Genomic DNA, 26,191 nt, shown 5'->3' on the forward strand with positions numbered 1-26,191 from the left:
TGCCACAACTTGTCACAAATCAAAGCACAGTCTCTGCTAGCCATGCCTCGTGGCCTAGTCATCAATCTTCCCTTGTTTTCACCATTCAATCTGGTTAGCACAAAGGGCAGAGTTCGAATCACTGTGTTTGTCGCAGGTTATGGCAGCCAGCTCTATAATGCTGTCCAACAGCTAAACAGGGCCCCGAAAAGTGAGGTTTTTCCATTTCCCAGGTTTTTCTTCAGACCTCCTCCCTGAACCAAGATGGTTCTTTAATCCCAGTTATTTAATAAATAAGTATTATGTTGGCTTTCTATCTCCGCTGGCTGTTCCAAGTTCACTAGGGAAGGACATCATGCTCTACGGGCTTTACAGCACAATTTGCCGTAGAGGCTACTGTCATACTACTAACAGCAACAAGAGAAAAAATTGATGGGAACTGTCTATGGGAATTAAAGGGGAATTGGCAGGGCTTCTCTTACATTTGAAGCCGAATTCCCTTTAATTTCCATATAGTGGTACCTTGGTTATCGAACGGCTTAGCTGTCGAACAATTCGGCTCCCAAACGCCGCAAACCCGGAAGTAAGCGTTCCAGTTTGTGAATGTTTTTCAGAAGCCGAACGTCCAATGCAGCTACTGTTTGACTGCAGGAAGCTCCTGCAGCCAATCGGAAGCCGAGCATTGGTTTTCGAACGGCTTTGGGAGTCGAACAGACTTCTGGAATGGATTAAGTTTGAGAACCAAAGTACCACTGTAGATAGTTTCCAAGGTTTCATGGAGGACATGTTGACAGGTGGCTATCAATAAAAATGTCTATTAGGAACCTCTGTGCATTTTATTCTGTGAACCGCCCTGAGATCTTATGATCGAATCAAATCAAATCAATCCAATCAATCATGGGTGAGGAACTTCTAGGCTCTTGACTCAACCTCAAGTCTCATTCATGAGTGAAAATTGGGTAATCCGGGCTGTAACTCAGTAGCAGAACACTCACTAGGCAAGCAGAACCCAGGTTGAATCCCTGGCATCTGCAGACAGGGCATAGAGGCTTGAGAATCATTGCCAGTCAGTGTAGTTAACTCAGCATACTACTGAGTCAAATGGACCAGTGGTCCGAGTCACTATAAGGCAGTTCTCAAAAACTGCAAGAGGTTCCAGGCTTTGAAGTTAAATTACCCATATGGTTTTATAGATGTAGCTATGCCCAGCTGTAGCTCTGAGCCCCTCCCTGCTAAATGGTGCCAAGTGTACCAGCCAGGCTCCTGGCACTCAGCATCCGCCTCCTGCCCAACACTGACACCTGGCCTGAGCCGATCTACCAAAGTCTATCTTACTTTGTCAGAAGGATTAACCTTCTCTTTAGGTTTGCTGGCAGCAACATGGGACTCTTCCTCCTCAGGCAGATCACTGGGGTCATCAGGGATAACGATGGGAGCCTCATCGATGCAATTCGTAGAGGACAGTTCATTACAGGAGAGGGGCTTCTCCGAGGAAGAAACCGCCCTCTCGTCTGCTTCTCTGGGCGTCCGGTTATCATCGGAGAGAGAGTCCGCGGGGCATTTCTCCAAGCTGTACGACCCCTCGCAATCGTCGTCGATGACTTCAAAGGCATCCACGATGCTTCTCAGTGAGACAAATTTGGAAGGGTTGCGGTATTCGACCACGTTCCTTATTGTAGGGGATCTGAACGGCTTGTTATAAAACAGCGCCACCCACATATGCAGGATGCGCATCATTTCATCCGAATCATCCAACAAGCGGGTGTCCCAGGGCCTACAGAAAAAGGAAATGCAGACTTATTCTTGAGAAGTTCTATTTTAAGGCTCTCTACCTGACTGGGTGAAATCACATCATTTTTGTCTTTACACGGCTTGGGTCCTGCATAAACAATTGAAGGAGGATGCTGACAGGTTGCAATGTGTGCAGAGGAGGGCAACTAAGATGATCAAGGGTCTAGAAGCCAAGCCTTATGAGGAACGGTTGAAGGAGCTGGGTATGCTAAGCCTGGAAAAGAGGGACTGAGAGGAGATATGAGAGCCATCTTCAAATATCTAAAGGGCTGTTTGTAGAATTTGTACTGTTAAAACATTGCGTTCAAATCATCGCAAGAGGTGCTGAAATTCTGGGAGGTTGGATAGTTACAATGGAATGGTCTCGGTTTTGGGATGCACATTTTAATTCTTATTTATTTATGATTATTACTTTGTCCAAAAAAAATGATCAAACTACTGGACACTTTTCACCTGGGGATGCATAATGCTACTGTAGGATGGTACAGAAATGTTAATATTTTTTTCTTTTATTATTATTATTATTATTATTATTATTATTATTATTATTATTGGGCAGTAAAAGCTGTTTGCCTGTGGATCAGACGACCTCGGGAGGTGGTAGACTCTCCTTCCTTGGAAGTTTTTCAGCAGAGGTCAGATGGTCATCTGTCATGGATGCTTCAGCTGAGTTTCCCTATATGGCAGGGGGTTGGACTAGATGACCCTTGGGATCCCACTCCACAGTTCTATGATTCTATGATCCCAGAGACTGTCATCTTCTCCTACTGGAGAGGCTGCCTGGAACAAGGTGCTCTCTGGGGCAATGTCTCCTGACAGGCACTCTCCATCTATTCCTGTTGCTCTCAATGTCCTGCTAGGGAAGATCCTGAAAGCAGCCCATGATCTTGGCCCTATCGATGCAGTGTACAGGTGGCAACCCATTTTGGCTCTACAGGCCAGCTCCTTATCAGGATCAAGCTTGTGGGCAAAATTTGACATGTGGGCAAGGCTATCCTCCCATCAACCACCTGACTTCGGGAGCAAGGTGCTTTTAAGTCCCTAAGTGGGGAGACTTCAAATCACCTTGCAAGGCACTGCCAGAACAATTTCCCCCTCCACTTTGCCAGGGCTTTTGACCCAAATCCCTTCCTGAATCAGAACAGGACCCCCTGCTTATCAGCTGATTAAAGGTAAAGGTAAAGGTACCCCTGCCCATATGGGCCAGTCTTGACAGACTCTGGGGTTGTGCGCCCATCTCACTCAAGAGGCCGGGGGCCAGCGCTGTCCGGAGACACTTCCGGGTCACGTGGCCAGCGTGACATCGCTGCTCTGGCGAGCCAGAGCCGCACACGGAAACGCCGTTTACCTTCCCACCAGTAAGCGGTCCCTATTTATCTACTTGCACCCGGGGGTGCTTTCGAACTGCTAGGTTGGCAGGCGCTGGGACCGAGCAACGGGAGCGCACCCCGCTGCGGGGATTCGAACCGCGACCTTTCGATCGGCAAGCCCTAGGCGCTGAGGCTTTTACCCACAGCGCCACCCGCGTCCCCTCTAGCAGGGGTTATATCCTGTGTTGGCTGTTCGTGTCTGTTCCAAGAAGGGAATGGGTACGCAGCCAAACTGAGTATTTAACCCCATCTTCATGATCCTGGAGAGATCACCCAGCTCCTATCTGCATTCTCACCACTATTGCCAGGCTTTTAATTCTACCTAGTTATGAAGGGACGCGGGTGGCGCTGTGGTCTAAACCACTGAGCCTCTTGGGCTTGCCGATCAGAAGGTCGGCAGTTTGAATCCCCGCGATGGGGTGAGCTCCCGTTGTTTGGTCCCTGTACCTGCCAACCTAGCAGTTCGAAAGCACGAAGTACAAGTAGATAAATAGGTACCACTCCGGCGGGAAGGTAAATGGCGTTTCCATGTGCTGCTCTGGTTGGCCACATGACCCGGAAAAACTATCTGCAGACAAACGCCGGCTCCCTCGGCCTGAAAAGCGAGATGAGCGCCGCAACCCCAGAGTCATCTGCGACTGGGTTTAACTGTCATGGGTCCTTTACTTTACCTTTTAAGTTATGATTTTATTTATCTTACTTGTGGCTTGAATGCATTTCATACAATGAGTATCTTTCCAAAGCTGGGAATTACTTACCCGTGTACAGCTCGAATTACTGTTCTCTCTAAGATATTATTAGTGTATTTGCTATCTAAGTTGGGAGGGTAGTCTGCCTCCCACTGGAAAGTCACTTTGACAGTTTTGTCGCAAAAGGTCACTTTATGGGACTTGGAGAAGTCTTCCTTCAATCTTGCGGCCATGACGGCAGAGCGTGTGAATGGTATGTAGCCCCTCAACTGCTTGTGAGGGTGGCAGATCCTCTGCTGGTGCCGGAAAGGCATGACTTTCCCAACTAAAGGCCCCAGCCTGGCATTCTTGACACCGTTCTTGGTGCCCGGGGCCCCCTTCTTGCAAGATTCAGACACCGGAGAGGCGTACGAGTGCTCAGAAGAAATCAAGGAGTGAATGCTCGAATCCGAAAGATAACCCGTCTCCCTTGGAGGTGTCGCCAAACTGGGTTTCGCAGCCCTCCTTTTGCTGGAACCCGCGGGGTTGTTTTCATGAGAGCTGGAAGGAGACTCTCTGCCCTCTCCACTTTGCTCAGGAGACAAATCAGACTCTGGGCCCGTCTTGCCAGAGAAGGAAGCCGTTTTCAGCTTCTTCGTCACTCTGTGATATTCGTGATCCGAAGACTTGTCCGAATGTTTCCCTTTGTGCAAGCGGCGGCGCTCCCGGGAGGGGCTGGGGGGCAAGGAGGCGCCACTGCTGTTGCTGAGCAGCGGGGAGTTGGAGCTCAGCGCCAGGTCGGCCAACAGGTTCAAGGCGTGGGAGTCGCAGTTGAGCACTTTGGGAGATGGGCAAGCATCCTGGTCCAGGCTTCTCTCTCTCGAAGGATCGTTCTCATCGCTAGCCGGAGGGATTTCGTCCTCCCGCTGGTGGGAACTTTTCCTCTTCACTGCGTAAGAAAAGAAGTAAGCTTCAGAGCGGGCTGCTAAGACAGTTCCACCCTTACAAAAAAGCACCATGAAAGGCTAGCGGTTTTCTGAGAGCCAATATGGTGCAGCACTTGTGGTTTCGTGCTAACATTCCCAGTCCCTGTTCAGTCATGAAGGTTGCCAAGTGACCACTTTGAGACAGCCGCTATGTCTCAACCTAACCTTCCTCGCAGGGTCATTGTAAGGACAAAGTGGCCGGGGAGGGAGAAGAGAGCCTTGTATGCTGCATACAGGTAGGATTTTAAAAGGCTCTCTCTAGCTGTTGTTATAGTTAGCTACAGATACATTCAATTAGTTACAGATAAAGCTATACAGTTATGGGAAAAAGAAAGTACACCCTCAAGTTCTGTGGTCTTACATATGAGGACATCATAACAATGATCTGTTTCTTAGCACGTCTTTAAATCAGGTAAATATAACCTCAGAACTCCTAAGAAACAGATTATTGTTATTAAGCCATATGTAAAACCACAGAAATCAAAGAGGGTGTACTTTCTTTTCCCCATGACTGTAGCTACCATATTGGCTGGAATATAAGCCACACCCAAATATAAGCTGCACCTTTAAAATTGGAGGGGGGGGGAGGAAAAAATACCCTAATATAAGCCACTCCCTTCCTCACTGCTCCTCGCTGCATACTGGCAGCCTTTCCCCTTCCTCGCTCTCCCTCCCTTCCCAGCCTTGGTGGGAGAGGACGGGGGAGTATGCACAGGGCGGACGCCGCTTCGCCGCACTCCTAGCTTAAGGTCGTAAATATAAGCCACACTTTTAACTTTTCATGGTTGAAATTTGGGGGGGGGGGGGGAGTGCGGCTTATATTCAGGCCAGTATGGTGATTATAGAGAAATCCCATCAAACTCAGGTTGCCATAGTTTCCTGAGCACCTTCACTTTCCTGCTAATGAACCCGCAGGAAGCACTATGAACCATGTGTTTCAAGAAATCCACCTCCCTTTCTAGGAACTAAAGACTTTAAAGGGCCAACTGTTGGTACGGTGGGAGGCACTCAGTTCCACAGGTTCAGAGAGAGGCACCCATGGGGGTCCTGTCTCTATGGGACCTGGCGCTCTGGGATGTGGTCCACGGGACTCGTGCCCACCAGCTTGGGGTTTAGTGGCCCTCCGGTGATCAGTATCAGGCTCAGAGTCATCAGCCCTGCGTGGCTCCCTAGCCACTGACTTTACAACATCTGACTCAGCGTCTTGGTCGCTGCCTGACCCGGGTCCCTTTGTTCACTGATTTGAACTAGGGTCCACAACTGTCAACCCAGGAAGGACTAAAAGCGTCAGCCATCTTGGGCTACGCTCAACTAAAAGGCAAAGGCTCTTTAGCTTCCTCTTTCACCCGTGTGGCAGGACCGCTCCTGTGCCTCGGTCCACGCAAGCGCAGGAGCATAAGATGCCACCAGGATGGGGGTGGGGGGACGACTTTGGAAAGAGCCGCAAAGGCATTAGAAAGCCCTTTGCCCATGCCATGGGGAGGGTGACGCAAAGGGAAAGAAACATCCTTGGGACGGGAAGGAAAACACCAGCCTCCAGCTGCTCATCCTTTCAAGGGGAAGCCAAGCCAAAGCATCATCTTAATCCTAATTCCAATTCTGCGTTTCAAGCACCGTCCTCTTACTTTGGTTCCTCGTGCTCATCTTCTCGCTCGAAACGTTTTCAGCGGTGGAGTCTTTTTTTTGTTTCGAGACCCGGGACTTCTTCTCTTCCACTCCAAGGCTCTCAGAAGAGGGGGCGGCCTTCACAGCCGACTCGCACGGCGTTTGCTGAACAAATTCCGCAGACAAAACCTCAGCGCCTACGAGAAAAGAAAGGTCTCTAGCGTCGAGAAGGAATAAGGCGTAAGGAAGCGATAAAATCCTTGCAGAGAGCCCTTAGGATCCACACAAATGCTGGCCCAATTCAAACATTACTTGCCCCATGCTCAGATCAATGAAGAGCCCTAGCTGCTTTGCATGTGGGCGATGCCCAGTTCAGACCCCAACATGCCCTGGAAGGTGCCAGGCAGATCTGCCATGGGAGGGAGGTGCATTAATGAGGCTCAGCCACTCATCTAACCTCCAGTGTCAGGGGCACCCATAGAAGGGCCTCCCAGGCCCCATGTGGCTCTGACACATAGCTTGCACCCACCAGGAGCCGGGGTGGGGGGTTAAACATCATTGGCTTTATCCCACGGAAGTCCCTCCCAGCTGAGATCAGAAAGGCCCCCACCCTCTTGAAAGTCCAGCACCTACTGAAGACGTTTTTAAATACAGTGGTACCTCGAGATGCGAATGGGATTCATTCCAGAGCCCCGTGCACATCCTGAAGCATACGCAACCCGCACCTGCGTGTTGCGTTTCGCCACTTCCGCGCATGCGCGTGACATCATTTTGACCGTCTGCGCATGTGCGCGGGGCAAAACCCGGAAGTAACGCACTCTGTTACTTCCGGGTCACTGCAGAGCGCAACCCGGAAATACTTAACTTGAAGCACATTTATCCCGAGGTATGAATGTACAGTGGTGCCTCGCAAGACGAAATTAATTCGTTCCGCAAGTTTTTTCTTCTTGCGAGTTTTTCGTCTTGCGATGCACGGTTTCCCATAGGAATGCATTGAAAATCAATTAATGCGTTCCTAGGGAAACCGCCTTCAGACCAGGTCCGGGGACAGTCTGTCCCCCAACCTCTTCTGAAGGCTGGGGGGGGGGGGACAAGGGCTTTTCTTCCCACCCCCAGCATTTTAAAAAACCCCGGGACAGCGGAGGACGTCTCCGCTGTCCGGGGCGATCTTAAAATGCTGACGGGCGGCATTTTAAAATCGCCCGGGACAGCAGAGGACTTATCCGCTGTCCGGGGCGATTTAAAAGCCCCTGGGAAGGCAGGCAGGGGGGGACAAAGACTTTCGCCCCCGCCAGCCTTCAGAAGAGGTCCTGGACCTCTTCTGAAGGCTGGCGGGGGCGAAAGTCTTTGCTCCCCCCGCCTGCCTTCAAAAGCTGGCCGGCCCAGGCTTCGCGGACCTTTCCGCAAGCAGCGGCAGCGCTGCCGCTGCTTGCGGACAGGTGCCAGCATGCCGAAGCCTGCGCGCGCTGAGATCAGCGCGCCCAGGCTTCCCGCCCCGCCGCCCGGGATCGGGGCATCGTCCCGATGGCGGGCGGCGGGGGGAGGCGTTCCCGCCCCTCCGCCCGGCATCGGGGCATCGTCCCGATGGCGGGCGGCGGGGGGAGGCGTTTCCCCCCGCCGCCCGGGATCGGGGCATCGTCCCGATGGCGGGCGGCGGGGGGAGGCGTTCCTGCCCCGCCGCCCAGGATCGGGGCATCGTCCCGATGGCGGGCGGCGGGGGGAGGCGTTCCCGCCCCCCGCCGCCCGGATCGGGGCATCGTCCCGATGGCTGGCGGCGGAGGAGGCGTTCCCCCCCCCGCTCGGCATCGGGGCATCGTTCCGAAGCCCGGCGGCGGCGGGAGGAGGTGTCCCCGCCCCGCTGCCAGGCTTCGGAGGAGGTCCAAGGACAGCGGGGAAGACGCGCTGCGCCTCCCCGCTGTCCCGGAGATTTCCCTATGGGCTGTCGTCTTGCGAAGCAAGCCCATAGGGAAATTCGTTTTGCGAAGCGCCTCCAAAACGGAAAACCCTTTCGTCTAGCGGGTTTTCCGTCTTGCGAGGCGTTCGTCTTGCGAGGTACCACTGTACTCCAGCAGGAATTTTAAGTATGTTTTCTGATTTGGGTGGGGTGGGTGGGGGATTAATTTTAACTGATTTACCTTTGCTTTATCTTTCGACCATTACTGTACACCACTTAAGAGACGACCGTGTTAAGTGTTACATAAATCTTTGAAATAAATGCATAAATGCATTCATGATGCAAATGGAGGATCTCATGGAAAAACCGGCCATCCTTCCAGTGCCCTGGGTCTCAAGAGTGTTTGGAGCAGTGGCAGTGCACCCCTAGTCTGGAGGCCTGAAAGAGCCCTCCAAGCAATTCTTTCTGCACCCCGGCAAAAAACAACAACACCCAACTAATTGTTGCAGCAGCAGGAAACAATAAATACATAAACAGGACTCAGCGCTGATCTGCACCAGTAAGCTGAATGGGGAGGAGGGAACTCTGTGCCTGTGTACATCAAGGGTGTGTGTGGAGTGGCCACACCCACTGCTGCTATGAAACCTCTGGAGAGTTGCCCAAGAGCTGATGCAACCCACAGCACTAGGCTCTCCAAACTCCTGATTTCCAGCAACTGGTATTTGCTGTATTATACAGTTACTGACCCCCGAGGCTCAAGTTACCATAGGTGGGACTCAGCAGGCTCCCACCCAGTGATGGAGCTTCATGCTCCGGCACCGGGGGGGGGGGGGCAGAAATCAGGCGAAGGTGCAGCTGGCGCATGTCCTGGGGGGCGTGGTGTGCCATCCGTAGGGGCGGGGAGTGCGCCTTCGGGGCATGGTGTGCAGCCCGTAGGGGCGTGGCTCCCAGCACAGGCGGCGGCGGGGGGGGCAGCCGCAATGGCACCCCACCGGGATTGCGCTGCTGGGGGTGGTGCGCTCCCCCCGCACACCTCTTCCTCCGCCAGTGCTCCCAACAGCCTTTGCTTCTCCCTCAACCTCTCTATATCTCCCCCCCCCCCTTTGGAAGAAGCTAGCCGCCACATGGTAAAACAGATTTTTACAGCCTGCAGGTAACGGAAAGACTGCATATGAAATAAGTAATAAAAAAAGTAAAATTAATACAATTGCTTATCTTAGATTTCCAATTTGAAAAGCCAAGAGTCTGGGATTTATTCTAGCCTCAGCATTTTGTTTAAAGGTGGATGAGAGCAAATCTAACCGAGTTTGATGTGCTTGATTGAGGCAATCAACCATTGCACTAACTCTGCTATGGGAGGCTAAGAATCTCTTTCAAACCTCTCTGTCAGTGGAGACAGAACATTCCAGGAAGCGAGGCAGCATGTTTTTGCAGCATGGATAACGTGCCTCCTGGTGCTGAATGGCTCTAGCAGAGTAGCTCTGTGGGCAGGCACATTGCTTTGAATTGCACCGCCACCCCAAGCACCGTACTGGCATTTAAAAGTGCTCACCTGAAAGAAAATCTGTATTAGGGTTAAGTCCGTGCACTCACCTCTCTTCCTCCTTAGCGGGTTCTGAAGAATTTTTAATTTAAGGGTAGGTTCGTTAGAGCCGCCAGGCGATTCTGAATTTTTGGAAGCTGGCAAGGAGAGATTCGAATTTTCCTTTCTGGCTTTTTTCTGCTTTCCTTTGTCCTCCTTGCTGGAAACCTCCTTCGGAGGAGACAATTTCTTCCTTGCATTTGCCACAAGGAGCCTACTGGATTTCCTCTTGTGCTGCTCCAAAGTCCGCTCTCCCATCTCACTGGGTTCCACATCAGCCTCTTTGCTATGTGGGGCCGGCTGCCCCGGACGCTGAGTCCTGGCCGTTTCAACCGTGCCAATGGGCTCGTGGCGTGCCAAAGAGTCCAAATTCAAACCTGAAGAAGTGTCGGCCTCCTGCAAGTTGCTGCTGCCGCCGCTGCCTCTGGAAGACCGAGTTCTGCCATGTAGGAAAGCGGTAGCCGTTGACATTTCCAGCGCATAGTTTTGGGGATGAGACAGGTAAAACTGCAGGCGGAAGAGAGAGCTTTGGGGACACTTTTCGGAAAGAGATTCAAGCTCAGGCTTCTTCGAGAACACATCGAAAGAGGAGAGGGGCGGGCTATCGAGGCTGCAGGTGGACGGCCGCAAATTCTTCTTATCAAGCTTTGCAAACTCCTGGAGGTGCAGCTTCACCAAAGTGCTGAGTGGGTCTCCGCTGTCGACGGGATGCTTGGCCGCTTCCACCAATGCATGGTGGAGCCCTGGCAGAACCAGAGCGACTTGTGAATATCTCTTGTTTGCCCCGTGTTCGCATTTCAAATCTTTTGCTGCCAAGAAGAAACACACTATTAATGCAACGTGCACCCATCACAAGAAAAACAAGCATGCGCGTGACCTTTGCAACCTTCTGAGAGCCACATGCCTGGGGGACAGAGGGGCAGGGACAAAAGCAATGAGAATAAATGTGAAATTTATCTTTGTATCCCCCCCCCCACACAGACACTTGCACACCCCTCTCTAGCCTAGGCAAGCAATAAGCATTATATCAGAGTTCAAGGAGGCATTCCAGCCAAGCCAAACAGGCCTGTCTCTCAAGAGGGTGTATGGCTAGGGATAAAAGACTCATGAGGGCCAATCGAAGAGGTATGGAGGGCCACATTTGGCCTCCAGGTCTGGGGTTCCCTATCCCTGGCCACACGGCCAAGCAGACATCCAATGGCTTTGCTGATCATCCAGTTATAGAATCATAGAGTTGGAATAGACCACAAGGGCCATCGAGTCCAACCCCCTGCCAAGAAGGAAACACCATCAGAGCACTCCTGACATATGGTTGTCAAGCCTCTGCTTAAAGACCTCCAAAGAAGGAGACTCCACCACACTCCTTGGCAGCAAATTCCACTGTCGAACAGCTCTTACTGTCAGGAAGTTCTTCCTAATGTTTAGGTGGAATCTTCTTTCTTGTAGTTTGGATCCATTGCTCCGTGTCCGCTTCTCTGGAGCAGCAGAAAAAGTTTTAGTGCAATTGAAAACATTGCAAAGGCGGAGAAAGAAGATTCTACTGCCCAATTTGGATGGTCCTCCAAACCATGGTTTGGGAGACAAGCTGTGGGCTGCCACTTCCCATCCCACCCATGGCTTCCTTCTGCCTCCTATTAGGCGCTAACCATGGTTTGCTAGGGCCTCCAAACTGGCAAATTACGGCTTGCATTCCCTTCCTCCCTAGGCCAGAATCAGAAACCCATTCCAAACTCTCTCTTTTTCAATTCTGGCTTGGAAGGAAGCGGAAATCAGAGTTTGCATCTTTGGACGTCCCTGGAGATGCAAGGCTGTATGTGACATGGGGTGGAGCCTATCAAATACAGTGGAACCTTGGTTGTTGAATGCTTTGGAAGTAACCCAAACGCCGACAACCCGGAAGTGAATGCTTCCGTTTTCAAACGCACCTCGGAAGTCGAACGGCTTCCGAGGCACTTTTCTGCATTTTTAAAATGCCAACTGGCATTTGCACCTCGGTTGTGGAACGTTTCGGAAATCAAACGGGAACGGATTACGTTCGACAACCGAGGTTCCATTGTGCTGCCTGAATTCAGCCTGTCAAGGCCAAGCAAAGGGATAGTACCTGTTAAACACTTAGGCCTCGGGGAAGAGATTAAAAACAAGGCCTGAAGACACGTAGATTCGCCCGGGCCAGAATCTGCAGAGAGGAGAGAGAGAGGGGGAGACTGGTAAGAGCTACAAATCTGACTCTTCCATTAAGATCACATATAGATATATTTTTTAAAACCACAGCAAACTTCAGATCTTTTATTCTTACCTTTTTCCTTTACTATGGCAGATGAGGAAAGTAGGATGAGAATCGCCCGGTCATTTAAATATTTGACAAGTGCCTACAAAGCATAGGGAAAAGGTCACCATAGGAACACAGGAAGGCACCCTTTAGGGAGTCAAACCCTTTAGTACATCTAGTCCAGCAATGTCTACACCAACTGGCAGTACCTGCCCAAGGTTTCAGACTGCAGACATTCACAGCTCTACCCAAGGATTGAACCTGACCCTGTCTGCATGCAAAACATGTGCTCAGCAACTGAGCCAAGATCCTTCCCCTTCTCAAGCTAGGATCAGTTTAACACCCCTTTTTAGGTGAAAACAGAATATTGGCTTGCACGAGCCTTGGTTTGATCCATCAAAGCAATATACATGCTCTCAATTGTTTTAAATGTCCATTTCATACAGTTCAAATTTGCGCATTTATTTTTGTTATCTCCAAAGGGTGGTTTGTTGGTTGGTTTTTAATTCTTGCAGCAGCTGATTAAAGTATGGTGTGTGGCTGGAGAAGAGCAGCAGAGAACAGTGAGTTTAACAGCGAAGTGGGAATTCCAAGCTGGTTGGCTGCTGCAGAAAACCAGATGTTGGAATAGATGGGATCTTCAGTCAGATCCCACAGAGCTCTTTTACATTCAAACCAAGGTCTCCCTGAGCCAACACTGTCCCACAACAGCACTTTTTCTTAATGCTGGTGGGTGTGCTCTTATTCCATTAGAAATGTTGGGTTACAACAATTTCAAAATCAACGTTAAAAACAGTTTAAAACAAATTACAATTACAAAAGTAGGATGGAATACAGTAAAAGCAACAGCAGCCCAAGACTACTTGTTCTTATTAATCTAGCATCCTTAAAATGCTGCTCAGTGTTCAAAAATTTTAACACACATTGATGGCAGGGGGCTGGACAAGATGAGCCTTGGAGTCCCTGCCAATTCTAGGAACTTCTTGTAATTGCCACAACAGCCCTGCTGTCCTGAGCTTATGTGGGAGCTGACATTTCAATCAGGGCCTGGCTAGCTCAAGGTCTTCAGCTCCACAAGACCAGCTGTGTTGCAAGGGCAGCTGGGCCCTGAATAGAGGCACACCTACAGCCAGATCTTCGTACGACTGCTGCTCTTGTTTGCTAACTATTTTAAAAGGAGGTAGAAACCTCGGGCTCTCCTGGTGCAGCCTTGTTTCACTTTCAGTACTGATAGCTGCGCTTTGACAGCAGACCTTTACTTTCATTTTACTTTCACTTTGAGCTGTGCTCCGGTGAAAAGAGAGTCGTCCTGAGGCAGAAAGATACACAAACGCACGTCGCTTTTTTCAGGGGACCTGGGCAAAAGTCTGAGCCGGGAGAATTAATCTGAGCCTTAAAAAGCCCAGAGCTGAAAGAGGAAGTGGGAAAGAGCACTACACATTCAACTTCCTCCCTAGAGTGAGAAAGATTGCCACCCTTGCCATCTCATGCCCAGGGGGGCACCGTGTATAGGTGTGTGTGTGTTGTGGTGCTGGGGAGTTCAGAGGCTTTGTGGGTACCCAGGAAAGACCTCAAGGGCCCACTGCATCCATGTTTGACATGCTGGGGACTCCTGCCCTAAATCATAGTTTAGCATGACCTGCAGGAGCTGGAAGGATCTTTGGGGTTCACATGCTCTCCCCTCCTCCCATTGGCTGCGCATGGCTGGAAGAAGGACGCTACCAGTGTGCAGTTTCACTTCCACTGACATAGCCTGTTGTGTCATCCAGACCAGGGAGAGTGGCTTAGAACAACATGTTTAACAAGCCAGCTTCAGAAACTACAGTTTGAAAATGGCTTGGAAGCTCAGTCCAGGAAGAAGGCAGATAAGGGAAAATGAAACCTGAAGATGCAAACTGGGAGTGGCAAAGTGGGGTGGGGGCCTGAGGCAGAGAATAGAGGAGACACCATGCAAGTTTTCGAGGAACAGAAAATGATCCAGAAGACTATTCCCTTTGTTCACTGCCCTGATCTTTTATGATCTGGCAGTACAAAAATACTTCTACAAATAGATAAATCGGCAAATTCCTAGAGTCGTACCACAACAGAATATTGGAAACTGCCCTTTTTCTATTTATAGATCCCCAGTTTTCTGATTTGTTAACCCCTTCTCTGTGGTGCTCCCTATGCAAACTGTCTCTGCTGTTACACCAGAATGTTAATGGGCTCCGTGAAGTCCTAGGCCACAAAGGTTGTCAAAATGAAGGGATGCAAATTCTTACTTTCCTAGGAATGATCAGTAGGTAAGGACTGGCAGACATCACTCCACAAAAGTCAGGACAGAAAACTGGTCTCCAAAGCATGATGTACTTACCAGATCTTTTTCCTTTAAGCTCTCTGTTAACTGATTCACTTTTTGTTCATTTTGATTTAACATTTCCACTTCGTATAATCGGAACAAAATGCCTTGATGGCAGACTGCAGAGAAAACAAGCACATTTTTATTTCAGTATTTTTGCAAAAACTCTTGATTGTTTTAAAAATTATTCAGTACCTAACTTCTGAATGCAGTAACTGTCCCAGAATTTATGTATTCATTTATTTGAACTTATTGCTAACCCTTTGCCTGAGAATCCCAGGGTGGGTTCTACAAATGTCACAATTAAAATAAAGCCACAACAACGACAAAATAAAAAACCCAAATGAACAGTAATGCAGAAGGGGGAGAAGACTGGGCCACTCAGCCAAAATCCTGGGAAACCCTGATAATTCACATTGAGCATCTCTTTAAAATATGTTAACCCTAAATGCATATCCTAACTTTTTAAAATTGTTCTAAAATATTACAAAAGGGTGAAACTTAAATGTGGTAGAGGAAGGCAAGGCTTATAACAAAAGAGAAAGCAAAACAGAACCACCACCACCCAAAGTAAGTACAAATCCTAGGTGAAATACTGGACTCATGGTAAATAATGGGCATGTGTCCTTCTTTACAGCGGACAGTCCTCTACTCCCCCATTTGTCCAATGTTTTCACCAGGGAAATCTGCTTGGCCTCATCACTGTCAGCTTTCAGCTGCCAAGATAAGACATTCCTGGTTGCCAAAGCCTTTTGGTTGCTAACTCTGTTCATACTGTAGTTATGGCATTCACCTTTTAGCTGGGTAGGGAAGGATCTGCCCTTTTCATAAAATTTTACTCAATGAGCAGTTTTAGATTAAAAAAACGTTCTTATTTCCTGCTGCATTGTTTTCAAATGTTGGGCAAGCTATGTGCATTTTAGGACATTTGTAAGTGGCTCAGACTTTTGGGGGTATGGAAGGTAACATAAACAAACATCCATTTCAAGAGCTGTCCAGTCCCAGATAATGAGAGGAGGTCTCTCTTTTTTTGGCAACACTAAATGAACCCTGATAGCCTAATGCAAAATTACCTTATAAATAAGAAATCAATGCTGCATGTTTGCACAACAGAGTGCTAACTTTAAGATAAAGCCAACTTGGAGCAGAATTAACCCCCTGCAGTAAAATGTACTCCTTGAAGTTCAACAGATTGCAACCCCCCCTTGCAGTAGTGTGTATGGACTTGCCTTTCTGTAAACACAGGAATGTGTTTGGGGGTGGGGTAGGCAGCCAGGAACAAAAATCTGTGTCAATACTCTTCTTCCAAGTAGTGTAACCGTAACAAAATGCAATCTGATTCTGGCAAAATTCTAAGTTACTTCCACAACCATATTTTGAGAGGTTGCTCAAAATACGGTTGCTAGATTAGCTGTTTGGTAGTTTCGCTTCCCCTTTCATTTCTATAGGGAGAAAGCTGGGCTCACGATAGCTTAACTTAAAACTTATTTTTAAAAACTGAAAAATCCCAATCCAATTTCACCATCACAGATCATTTTAAAAACAGTTCAAGATCCTTATTACCCCAAGTAAGCTTTCCTTGGCTATATAAAGCATGTCTCCAATTTTACCGTAATTCAGAAAATGAGGGATGGGGGGAATCAGTTATGGAAAAATTAGGAAAGTGCCAGAAGAAGTTTGAAAGCAATAACCATCTCACACAGACAGCAAACATGACCCCTGAAAGGAAACTACTAACCACTTTTAATAAAGAAAGGAAATAATTCTTTGCACAGCTTACATAATTTTAAAACGGTACCTTCATGATTTGTGTAATTGTTTTCCCCAAATACAGCTTCGGGCAACTTTTTTCTCAGCTCAGATATGCCCACAACATACCTGATCTCTAGTCTGGCTGGCCTAAGCAAAAGAAAAAAGGGGGTTATAGATTCAAGGAATGCCCGGAAACTTTCCTGTCCGGTGACAATCCTAAGACACTGCAACACAGATGAAGCCCTCTGTTACTCAGACCCCTGCGTAGTAAGAGAAGAATTACTGCATTTATTCGAATGTAATGTGCACCATTTGTGGCAAGATAACGTCGCAAAAATTAGGGCGTGAATTAGATTCAGCGGTGCGTTAGGTTCGCGTAAATACAGTACTTGCCTTACCAGAAAACATAACTGGCGACAGGTCAACAACCTGTCAGTCTCTTTTAAAAATTTGTTTCTTTAGTTTTCAAAAGTCTACATACTATGCTATCAACAATATGTTTAATTTATCCACTGTCTTCCCATCCCCCCTCCATGATGTTCTGTGTTTACCCTTTAATGTAGAATATTTTAACGTTTAACATCCCATATGTACATCCTAAATTGTTATACCGTAATATACACCCTAAATTATTAGCCTTAATGTCTTTCTACTCTTGCTCATGTTTCGAATCCTGCTCATGTTTCCATGCAATTATAATAGTTCTTCAGATATTCTACAAAAGGTTTCCGATCCTTAAAGAATGTTTCATCATTTTGAACTCTAATTTTTGCTGTTAACTTTGCCAGCTCCTTATATTCTGTCATTTTAAGAAGCCATTCTTCCTTTGCGACTGAGAAATACTGCCTATTTCTGGGACTAAAACTGGGACTGAAAGCGAGAGCTAGAATTAGCACCGCAAATGTCAGGGCTTCCATACTGATAATAATCCGATCCTGAACTAGTTCAATGTCATCTACTACAATGACTGGCAGCAGCTGTCCAGGATTTCAGCCAGGGATCTCTCCCCGCCCTGCCTTGGAGATAACTGCGAGAAATTGAATGCTGGACCTGTAGTATGCAAGCAGGTGCCCTACCACTAAACTAAGGTCCTTCCTATACGTGCTACCAGATCGTGTCCACTAGCAGTAGGCTGGTGCTTGGCACTCATTTCTGATAAATTATTTCCGGGTTACCATGGGAGTTTGTATCAAGCTGCATTGACTGTTTGTGAAACTGGGCTTTATGGCATGCTACTGTGCTGCTTCACGGTTCCTTTTATTTTACTGAAGTAGCCAGGAAAACAACATAAACCGTTATTTGGAAAATGTTCTCCAAGCCTGACCTTTCTGCAATTTGCATTCTAGAAATCGATAATGCAAGCCCATCTCTCTACAAACCTATCGTTCTGAAGGTTTCCATTTCTCCCCCAAACTAAATAATTAAATCTGTCTGTTTCCTGCTGTCTCTAGACATGCCAGGAACCACTCCCTTGTGGATTTTTCCATTTATGCCTCCATACTATTGTTGCTGCTGTTAAATGTGATTACTAGTAAGGATTTCAAGTTGCTGAGAATGTCCTGTTTTCCCAACTCCTGCTTTACTTCCTTATAATCTACGGGCGCATTTTTACCGTTCCGTCCTAACCAGGTGTTTTGGAGTTTCCCATGTTTTGGAGAGCCATGGAGCAAAAACCCAAAATGTGCGGTGGCCCACCAAGACCATGATAAACCAGCTGATGTTGCTAGCTGCCTGGGACTGCATAAATGTGGAGGGTGGAAGATTGCTGACCAGCTAGAGCTAGAGGGCAGCTGTTTGGGATGACTGCTGCACTGCAGAAGTTTGGAGATGATTCCTTCCAACTCTACAGTTCTATGATTCTATGAAGATTGATCAGATTAAAAGAGGTGTGGGAAAAGAAGACAACAGGGCAGATAGATGGTCAAAGCTGGGGAGGAATATGGGAGAATCGTACGTTGAAAATGTTGTCTATAAGAACATTTAGGGAAGCTTTTAATGTTTAACAGACCACTGTATTTTAATACTTTGTTGGAAGCCTCCCAGAGTGGCTGGGGAAACCCAGCCAGATGGGCGGGGTATAAATAAATAATAATAATAATAATAATAATAATATAATAATAATAATAATAATAATAATAATAATAATAATAATAATTACTACTACTACTACTGAAGATTATTCTAAATTAGTTTGGTGATGGTATTTCACACCAGTCAGATTAAATCAAATAAACAGGGAATATTCAGTGTTATGTTGAAGGAGATGCCAGGAAACAGGGAATTATGTTCACATGTGGTGGGGGTGTAAATATGTACAATTTTTTTGGCACAAGGTGTTTAAGGAGATACAGTGGTGCCTCGCAAGACGAAATGAATTCATTCCACGAGTTTTGTCGTCTTGCGATTTTTTTCGTCTTGCGAAGCACGGTGTTGGGAAAGTTTTGGAAAAGCTTCAAAAATCACCAAAGTCTTTAAAAACCTCAAAAAAGGCTACTACACCGTGTTCTATGAGTTGCTCCTCGAAGTCAAGTCGCAACTGTATTAACGGTGTTAAGAAAAAGGAAACAAACTTGCAAGACGTTTCCGTCTTGCGAAGCAAGCCCATAGGGAAAATCGTCTTGCGAAGCAGCTCAAAAAACAAAAAACCCTTTCGTCTAGCGAGTTTTTTGTCTTGCGAGGCATTCGTCTTGCGAGGTACCACTGTAATAGAAATCACTGGGTTAACACCGACCAAAAGTCCAGAAGCAGCATTATTATCAATTGACGATGGGTTGGAAGGTTCACAGGCTAGGAAGGACTTGCTCACAAATTTATTGACAGCTGCACAAATTATTATAGCTAGGAAGTGGAAGGGGCAAGCAGAATATAAAATGGTAGAATGGAATAAAAAGGTGTGGGATATAGCTATTAATGATAAACTAACATGTGCCATTAAGGTAAGATGGGGAATATGCAAGAGAAATGATGCTTAGGAGATAGGGAGGGTGTTTGTAGAATTTGTATTGTTAAAACGGAAAGGGGTCAAACCATCGCAAGAGGTGCTGAACTTTCAGGAGGTTGGATAGTTACAATGGAATGGTCTCGGTGGTGGGGTGCACATTTTAATTCTTATTTATTTATGATTATCACTTTGTCAAAAAAAATTGATCAAACTACTGGACACTTTTCACCTGGGGAAGCAGAAAGCTACGGTAGGATGGTACATAAATGTTAAACGGCCTCGGTCCAGTATACCTGAAGGAGTGTCTCCACCTCCATCGTTCTGCCTGGACACTGAGGTCCAGCTCCGAGGGCCTTCTGGCGGTTCCCTCCCTGTGAGAAGCCAAGTTACAGGGAACCAGGCAGAGGGCCTTCTCGGTGGTGGCACCCACCCTGTGGAACGCCCTCCCACCAGATGTCAAAAAGAAAAACACCTGCCAGACTTTTAGAAGACATCTGAAGGCAGCCCTGTTTAGGGAAGCTTTTAATGTCTGATAGACTATTGTATTTTAATACTCTGTTGGAAGCCGCTCAGAGTGGCTGGGGAAGCCCAGCCAGATGGGCGGGGAATGAATGAATGAATGAATGAATGAATGAATGAATGAATAAACAAACTAACTAACTGTAGGACAGTAAAAGCTGTTTGACTGTGGATCAGATGACCTCAGGAGGTGGTGGATTCTCCTTCCTTGAAGGTTTCTAAGCAGAGGTTGGATGGCCATCTGTCAGGGATGCTCTAGCTGGGATCCCTGCATTGCAGGGGGTTGGACTAGATGACCCATGGGGTCCCTTCCAACTCTACTATTTTGTGATTCTGTGAATCACATTAGACAACAAAAGCAATTGAAAAAGCCTCAGTGTGCAACCTACCGCTTCCTTTATAGAGTATGATCTGCTTCCAAAAATCAGAAGCCTTCCGACTCACACACACAAAAGAGAGAAGTTAGAACACCCACCATGTAAAAAAGTATATTTGAGTAATTTTTATCGAGCACAGATGCTACTATGTTTTGGTTTTGAAACTGGAAAAGCCATCCAGTGTTTTTTTAAAAAAATACATTCTGTAATTATTTATTAACTGCTTTCTACTAAACTTTACAGCCAGGGAAGTGGTATATAAATATTACATCTTTTTTTTAAAGAATGCACCTGCTTTTCCCTGCTATTCCTCTACAGACATCAGAGCAAAGAGAAATGAATCATCGCACTTACAACTCTGCTGGGATGGAGCTGCTAAACGGTGAACGAAGAACAATGTCACACAGTCGCTGTTGCTGAATGAAGAGCTGACCTTTCCAGGAACAATACAGTGCTAAACGTTTCCAAAACCAAGTGGGGAGGGGGAGAGATATTAAAATTGCAATACGAAAAGAGAAAAATCCATCAAAAATGAATTTGTTTACCAAACCGACACGAAGTGCTCTTACCTTTTGTCTTACGTTCAGCTCTGCAGACAGGAAAAAGGGAAAGAATGGAAAGTAAAAGCTGTTTTAAAACCACTGGGGGAATTAAAGAACAAATGACTTGTTTTCGTATATTAATTCAAAGGTGCTTACGAGCTCTTGTGGTTTGATGGCGACATTCTCTGCAGTTCACAGTGCTGAGGATTTAACAGTTACATAGGGGCAGGTCTGCCAAGGATCTTCAGCAGCTTCACAACCAGAAAATTCATACGAGTAATGCTGGGAAAAATAAGATAAAGTGAATCATATAGGATGGCGGCCTTTCCTTGTGTCCAATATGTGTTATAGGTGTTTATCTCAGTAACCTGAACAGCAACCCAGCAAAGTAGGCCAGAGTTAGGATCCTGGCCTTGCAGTTGGGAAGATACAAGGACTTGCATATGGCCTCCTCACAAGTCCAAGGTACCGTGTTTTTTGCTCTATAAGACTCACTTTTCCCCTCCTAAAAAGTAAGGGGAAATGTGTGTGTGTCTTATGGAGCGAATGCAGGCTGCGCAGCTATCCCAGAAGCCAGAACAGCAAGAGGGATTGCTTCTTTCACTGTGCAGCGATCCCTCTTGCTGTTCTGGCTTCTGAGATTCAGAATATTTTTTCCCTTGTTTTCCTCCTCCAAAAACTAGGTGCCTCTTGTGGTCTGGTGCGTCTTATAGAGCGAAAAATATGGTATTTTTGATATTTTGTTGGAAGCCTCCCAGAGTGACTGGGGAAACAAGATGGGTGGGGCTAATAATAATACTAAATAATAATAATAATGGCAATTTTCAAATTGGAGACTTTCCAGCCCACAAAACATTAGACCTCACCAAGATCCATCCCCAAATTCGGGCAGGATCCTGCAAGGTGTGTGTGTCCCAAGCACCGCAAAACAATTTCATATGTGAAAGTAAGTCTTTCCCCACCCCCAATGGATCTATAAATAGATAAAAGTAGAAATTTGTAAATTTACGAAATTAAGAACAAACAACGTAGCTATAAAATAACTTCCCCAAAATCGTTCCCTTTGCATTTCTTCCAGATTTTACTTCATTCTGCGTTCTCTCATTCCCATCAGAAATAGAGAGGCTGAACTTTTCTATCCAAGTTTTACTGTGTTTGTAAGGTTAGCCATTTGTACAATGCCTCTGATTTCATTGAACCAGTCCTCTATTTTTGGTGTTTCCGGCTTTTTTCCAGGCCTGTGCCAGAGTCATTTGCCACCTCCTGCCGAGGGGAGTAATTTACTTCCTTACTTTTGTTTATCTCTTCTAGTACACCTTAATTTTAAAACACATCCAAAAACACAACAGCTTAGCCTCATTTTACATATTTATAAACCACATTTCTGTAAAAAAAACATAGTGGGAGTGGTGTACGCAACATAAATTGTAAGAAGTCCAATAAATGGTGGTTGGCAAGGAGAAAACCGTATTGCAAAGGCCTGCCTGAAAACGTCTAAAAGGAGGCAGGAATGATTCCTGCCAAACTTCTAGTGGCAGGGAGTTCCACAGGGCAGAGCCTCCCACCCTAAAGTCTTGGCTCCTAGTCAGGGTGGATATGACATAAATCAAATCGATTTAAATCGATTTAAATCAGTAAGACTTGAGTTAAATCACTGGTCAGTAAGACTTGATTTAAATCATTTTTTTACATAAAGACTCATTCTTGCTGGTACAATCTTAATATATACAACCAGAGGAAGGTTTCATTTTTGGAATAATAAATTTTCAGAGTAGTTTTGACAGTTATATCAAAAATTACTGATTTGGTAATACTATTAGGAATACATAGACAGATTATTATGAAATTATTGCGAGGTTCAATAAGTTAAATGTTTATAGCTGGACAGCTTTTCTGCTGTACTTGATTAGAAGGAGAAAAACAATCATTTCCTCCAAAAACAAAAACTCCCAACAACTTAGACCGAGTTTCAGCACACATGAAAAAATTAAAACAAATCCTTATTTCCTGATGGATAGCCTTTGGACTACAGAGTAACTTAAATAGAAAAGTATCTTTAGAAAGGTTTTTCCTCCGAAAGCGTTTTATTTTAAAAATCTGATTTAAATTTAAAAAATCCAATTATTATTTTTTAAATTAAATCATTGATTTTTTTTATCCACCCTGCTCCTAGTAAAGGCTGAATAAACCCCAAAGAACGTGGGGAAGGAGAGTAGCCTTTGGACTAATAATAATAATAATTTTTAATTATAGCCTGCCCTCCCCAGCCAAGGCGGCTCAGGGCGGCTAACAAGCAATAATAAAAACAAGTTGAATGAATACAACTTAAAAACAAGATTAAAACACAACATTAAAATATTGAAACATTAAAATATTAAAATGCAGCCTCATCACAGGAGAAAGGAAAAAGAAAAAAGGAAGAGGGGGAAAGAATCAAATTGTAACTTAAATAAAAAAGTATAAATAAAAAAGTATCTAGAAAGATTTTTCCTCCGAAAGCGTTTCATTTTAAAAACCTGATTTAAATTTTTTAAAAATCCAATTATTATTTTTTTAATTAAATCATTGATTTCTTTTTATCCACCCTGCTCCTAGTAAAGGCCGAATGAACCTCAAAGAACGTGGGGAAGGAGAGTTGCGGAGACCATTTAGGCCGCGGCGGAGCTTTTACTTCGCCTTTCCGGCGTCAGCGGAAACCGCGCATTTCCGGCAGCGCCTGGCTGCTTCCCCCGAAATTCAGCGAAACGGGCGGCGGAGGCCCGGAGAAGCCGGACGCCATGATGCCCAACGCATCTTCCTGGCCCTGAAGAGGGAAGCCAAGATGGTTGCCGCCCATCCCTGGGCAAGAGAACCTTCTAGAATCTTGTCGGTTGGCTCAAAAATGGAAAAGTGGCAAGATACCAGCTAATGAAAGAAAACTAATGGATTATGCTGAAATGGCAAGACTAACTGAAAGATTAAGAGACTAAGACAATAGACAATAGAGACTTCAAAAAGGATTGGGAACCATTTATGTTGTATCTACGGTAGACCTTCTGGGAAATGATCTATAATGAGATGAAAAAGATGTCGAAATAGACATTTTTTTAAAAACCAGAAACATTTTTACTTGGTATTATAGGTCAGGACATGAATAGGCAAGATGTCAAATTGTTCTTATATGCAACAACTGCGGCAAGAGTATTGTTAGCCCACAAATGGAAACAAGAAGAAATTCCGACGAAAGAAGAATGGCGGACGAAATTAATGGACTATGCAGAATTGGACAAAATGCCAGGAAGGATTCGAAACCTGCGGGACCAGAGATTTGCAGAAGATTGGAAGAAGTCTATGAATTATTTGAAGAGCAACTGTCATCAACAAATGACGCTAGTAGGACTACAAGACGTTTTGCAAGGAGAAATATACGAAGTGTTACAAAGTAGAAAATAATAATAATAATAATAATAATAATAATAATAATAATAATAATATTTTTTAAAAAAATATTTATATCCCGCCCTCCCCAGCCAAAGCCGGGCTCAGGGCGGCTAATAACAATAAAATAATGCAGCATTCTAAAATAATTCCATTATAAAATTAATTCAAATCAAATTGATGGCTAGAGTTCTGTGAAGATAGAGATATTGGTTATGAGTCTGAAATGTAATAGGGAAGATAAAAAATGCATACGGAGAGATTAGATTGGAAAATTTCCAGACAGGATGGATGGAAGTCAAAAATTTGAATAAGATGTAAAAGTATGTTTAATTACTGTTGGAAATGGTATGTTTAAAAAAACCTAATAAAAATATATTTAAAAAAAAGAATATTGTCGGTTGGGCGCGAAGGGCCCACCTGCAAAAACCTTCGGCCCCTCGGATCTGTGGGGCGGCAATTCCTCTCCCCCTCTTCGCAACCCCAATGGGGGGAGACTTGCTCACGAGTAGCCCTGCCCGTAATGGACAGGCGGAGGGTGAGGAGGCTCCAAAAATAACAGATTGGCAAATCAAATTACAGGAATTGGTGGAGACGGCTGAACTGACTAGTTAACTCGGAGGAAACTCCAAGCAAAAATTTGCGGAAAAATGGGATGGTTATGGAAGATATGTTCAAAAATATAATAATAGTTTTGACTCCGTGCTAGGGTTCGAGTGATAAAGGAACTCAAAGGAGGTGGACAAGAATTAAGGATCTATTATGTTGTCAGAATGTAGTAGAAAAATTATATAGAAAGGCTTATTGCTTTGTGTACATTCAAATGTAAGATAAAATAGATGCAAAGGGACTTGACAGGAAGATAAAATATATGCAAAGGGACTTGACAGGAAGTCAAAGATGAAGAAAAGATTTTGAAAGAGAAAAGGGGGAAAAATATTTACTTTCATTATTGTCATTTTGTGTCCGCGGGTGTGGGTGTGTCTGCACATATGTGTGTTGTATGCAATGTTTGGGAGGAAATAAGACGGTAAACATCAAATAACAAACTAAACATCAATGTATGTAATTTTTTCTTTCTTTCTTAATTATATGTAGTGGTAGCATGGCTGTATTGTTTTTTGTAACATAAAATCATTCAATAAAAATTAATAATAATAATAAAGAATCTTGTCGGTTGGGCGCCAGGGGGAGCCCACCTGCAAGAACCTTTGGCCCCTCGGATCTGAGGGGCGGCAATTCCTCACAACCCCAATGGGGGGAGACTTGCTCACGAGTAACCCTGCCCGTAATAGACAGGCTGAGGGTGAGGAGGGCCTGCAAAGAGACTTGGAGCCCCCTCTGGCTGTGAGGCGTTTTGCGTCGCCTCAGGCGGCAGAAAGCAACCCACAGGTCCGATTGATTGACAGGCTGATTGATCCACGAATAAGCCAGTCAGCCGCAGAGGCGTTTCCTGGGAAGGAGGAGCCTAAAGACAGCCAGGCTCCTCCCCTCTTCAGGAAAGAAATAATAAAATTATTATGATTAAAGGCCTCATTTTTTTGTATAAAAATGTGTCAAGTAATTGTTGGAGATGCGGAGATAACTCAGGAACTTTCTACCATATGTGGTGGATATGTAGGATAATACAGCTATTCTGGGAGAGTATCCATGCAGAACTGCAAAAAAATGCAGATCTCTTTCTTTCTTTTTTTATTGATACAGCAAGAAAAAAACCCCACACAAATACCAAATTACACACAGGAATAACCAGAGACACATAATTTTCTTAACAAACAATAGAACATATATTAGTCTTAACACTAAAGACCCAACCTCCCGTCTATTCCATATTTTGATTTCATATTACTTATTGTCAATACACACTTTTATCATAATTAATTTTTTTCTTAATAAATCTAATTTCTTATATCTACCTTGCAACTATTACTGAAGTTCCTCGAATGCTGCGACAGAATTTAAACTACTGTATTTATTTTTCAAATATTCTTTGAAAACCTCCCATTTGGAAACAAATTCCTGTTTTGATTTATTCTGACCAGATCTGGTTTTTTATTGAAAGAGATCTCTTTCAATAAAAAAACAGAGGCCTACCTCCTGGGAATAACAGATTTGGATATTCTGCAAAAGAGGAAGGGTATCTTTTTATACGCGATGGCAA

The 26,191-nt window shown here is 45.5% G+C and overlaps 1 protein-coding gene across 5 annotated transcripts in view; it reads right to left on the reverse strand.

The window, feature by feature from the left end:
• Positions 1 to 26,191, reverse strand: part of TASOR2 (transcription activation suppressor family member 2) — a 63,571-nt gene that overhangs the window by 13,995 nt on the left and 23,385 nt on the right. For 3 of the 5 annotated variants that reach the window (XM_028747791.2, XM_028747790.2, XM_077935362.1), the window contains 11 exons: positions 20,770 to 20,895; positions 20,641 to 20,660; positions 20,426 to 20,525; positions 16,263 to 16,381; positions 14,498 to 14,601; positions 12,172 to 12,244; positions 11,977 to 12,051; positions 9,887 to 10,684; positions 6,420 to 6,596; positions 3,899 to 4,757; positions 1,315 to 1,753 (listed from right to left, as the gene is read on the reverse strand). In XM_028747791.2, the coding sequence (XP_028603624.2) occupies positions 1,315 to 1,753; positions 3,899 to 4,757; positions 6,420 to 6,596; positions 9,887 to 10,684; positions 11,977 to 12,051; positions 12,172 to 12,244; positions 14,498 to 14,601; positions 16,263 to 16,381; positions 20,426 to 20,525; positions 20,641 to 20,660; positions 20,770 to 20,795 (2,790 nt within the window). In that variant the 5' untranslated portion in view covers positions 20,796 to 20,895. The remainder of the gene's footprint in view (positions 1 to 1,314; positions 1,754 to 3,898; positions 4,758 to 6,419; positions 6,597 to 9,886; positions 10,685 to 11,976; positions 12,052 to 12,171; positions 12,245 to 14,497; positions 14,602 to 16,262; positions 16,382 to 20,425; positions 20,526 to 20,640; positions 20,661 to 20,769; positions 20,896 to 26,191) is intronic. The other 2 variants (XM_077935363.1, XM_028747792.2) reach the window with 2 other exon arrangements.

Source organism: Podarcis muralis, chromosome 10 (assembly GCF_964188315.1).
Source record: "Podarcis muralis chromosome 10, rPodMur119.hap1.1, whole genome shotgun sequence".
NCBI lineage: Eukaryota > Metazoa > Chordata > Lepidosauria > Squamata > Lacertidae > Podarcis > Podarcis muralis.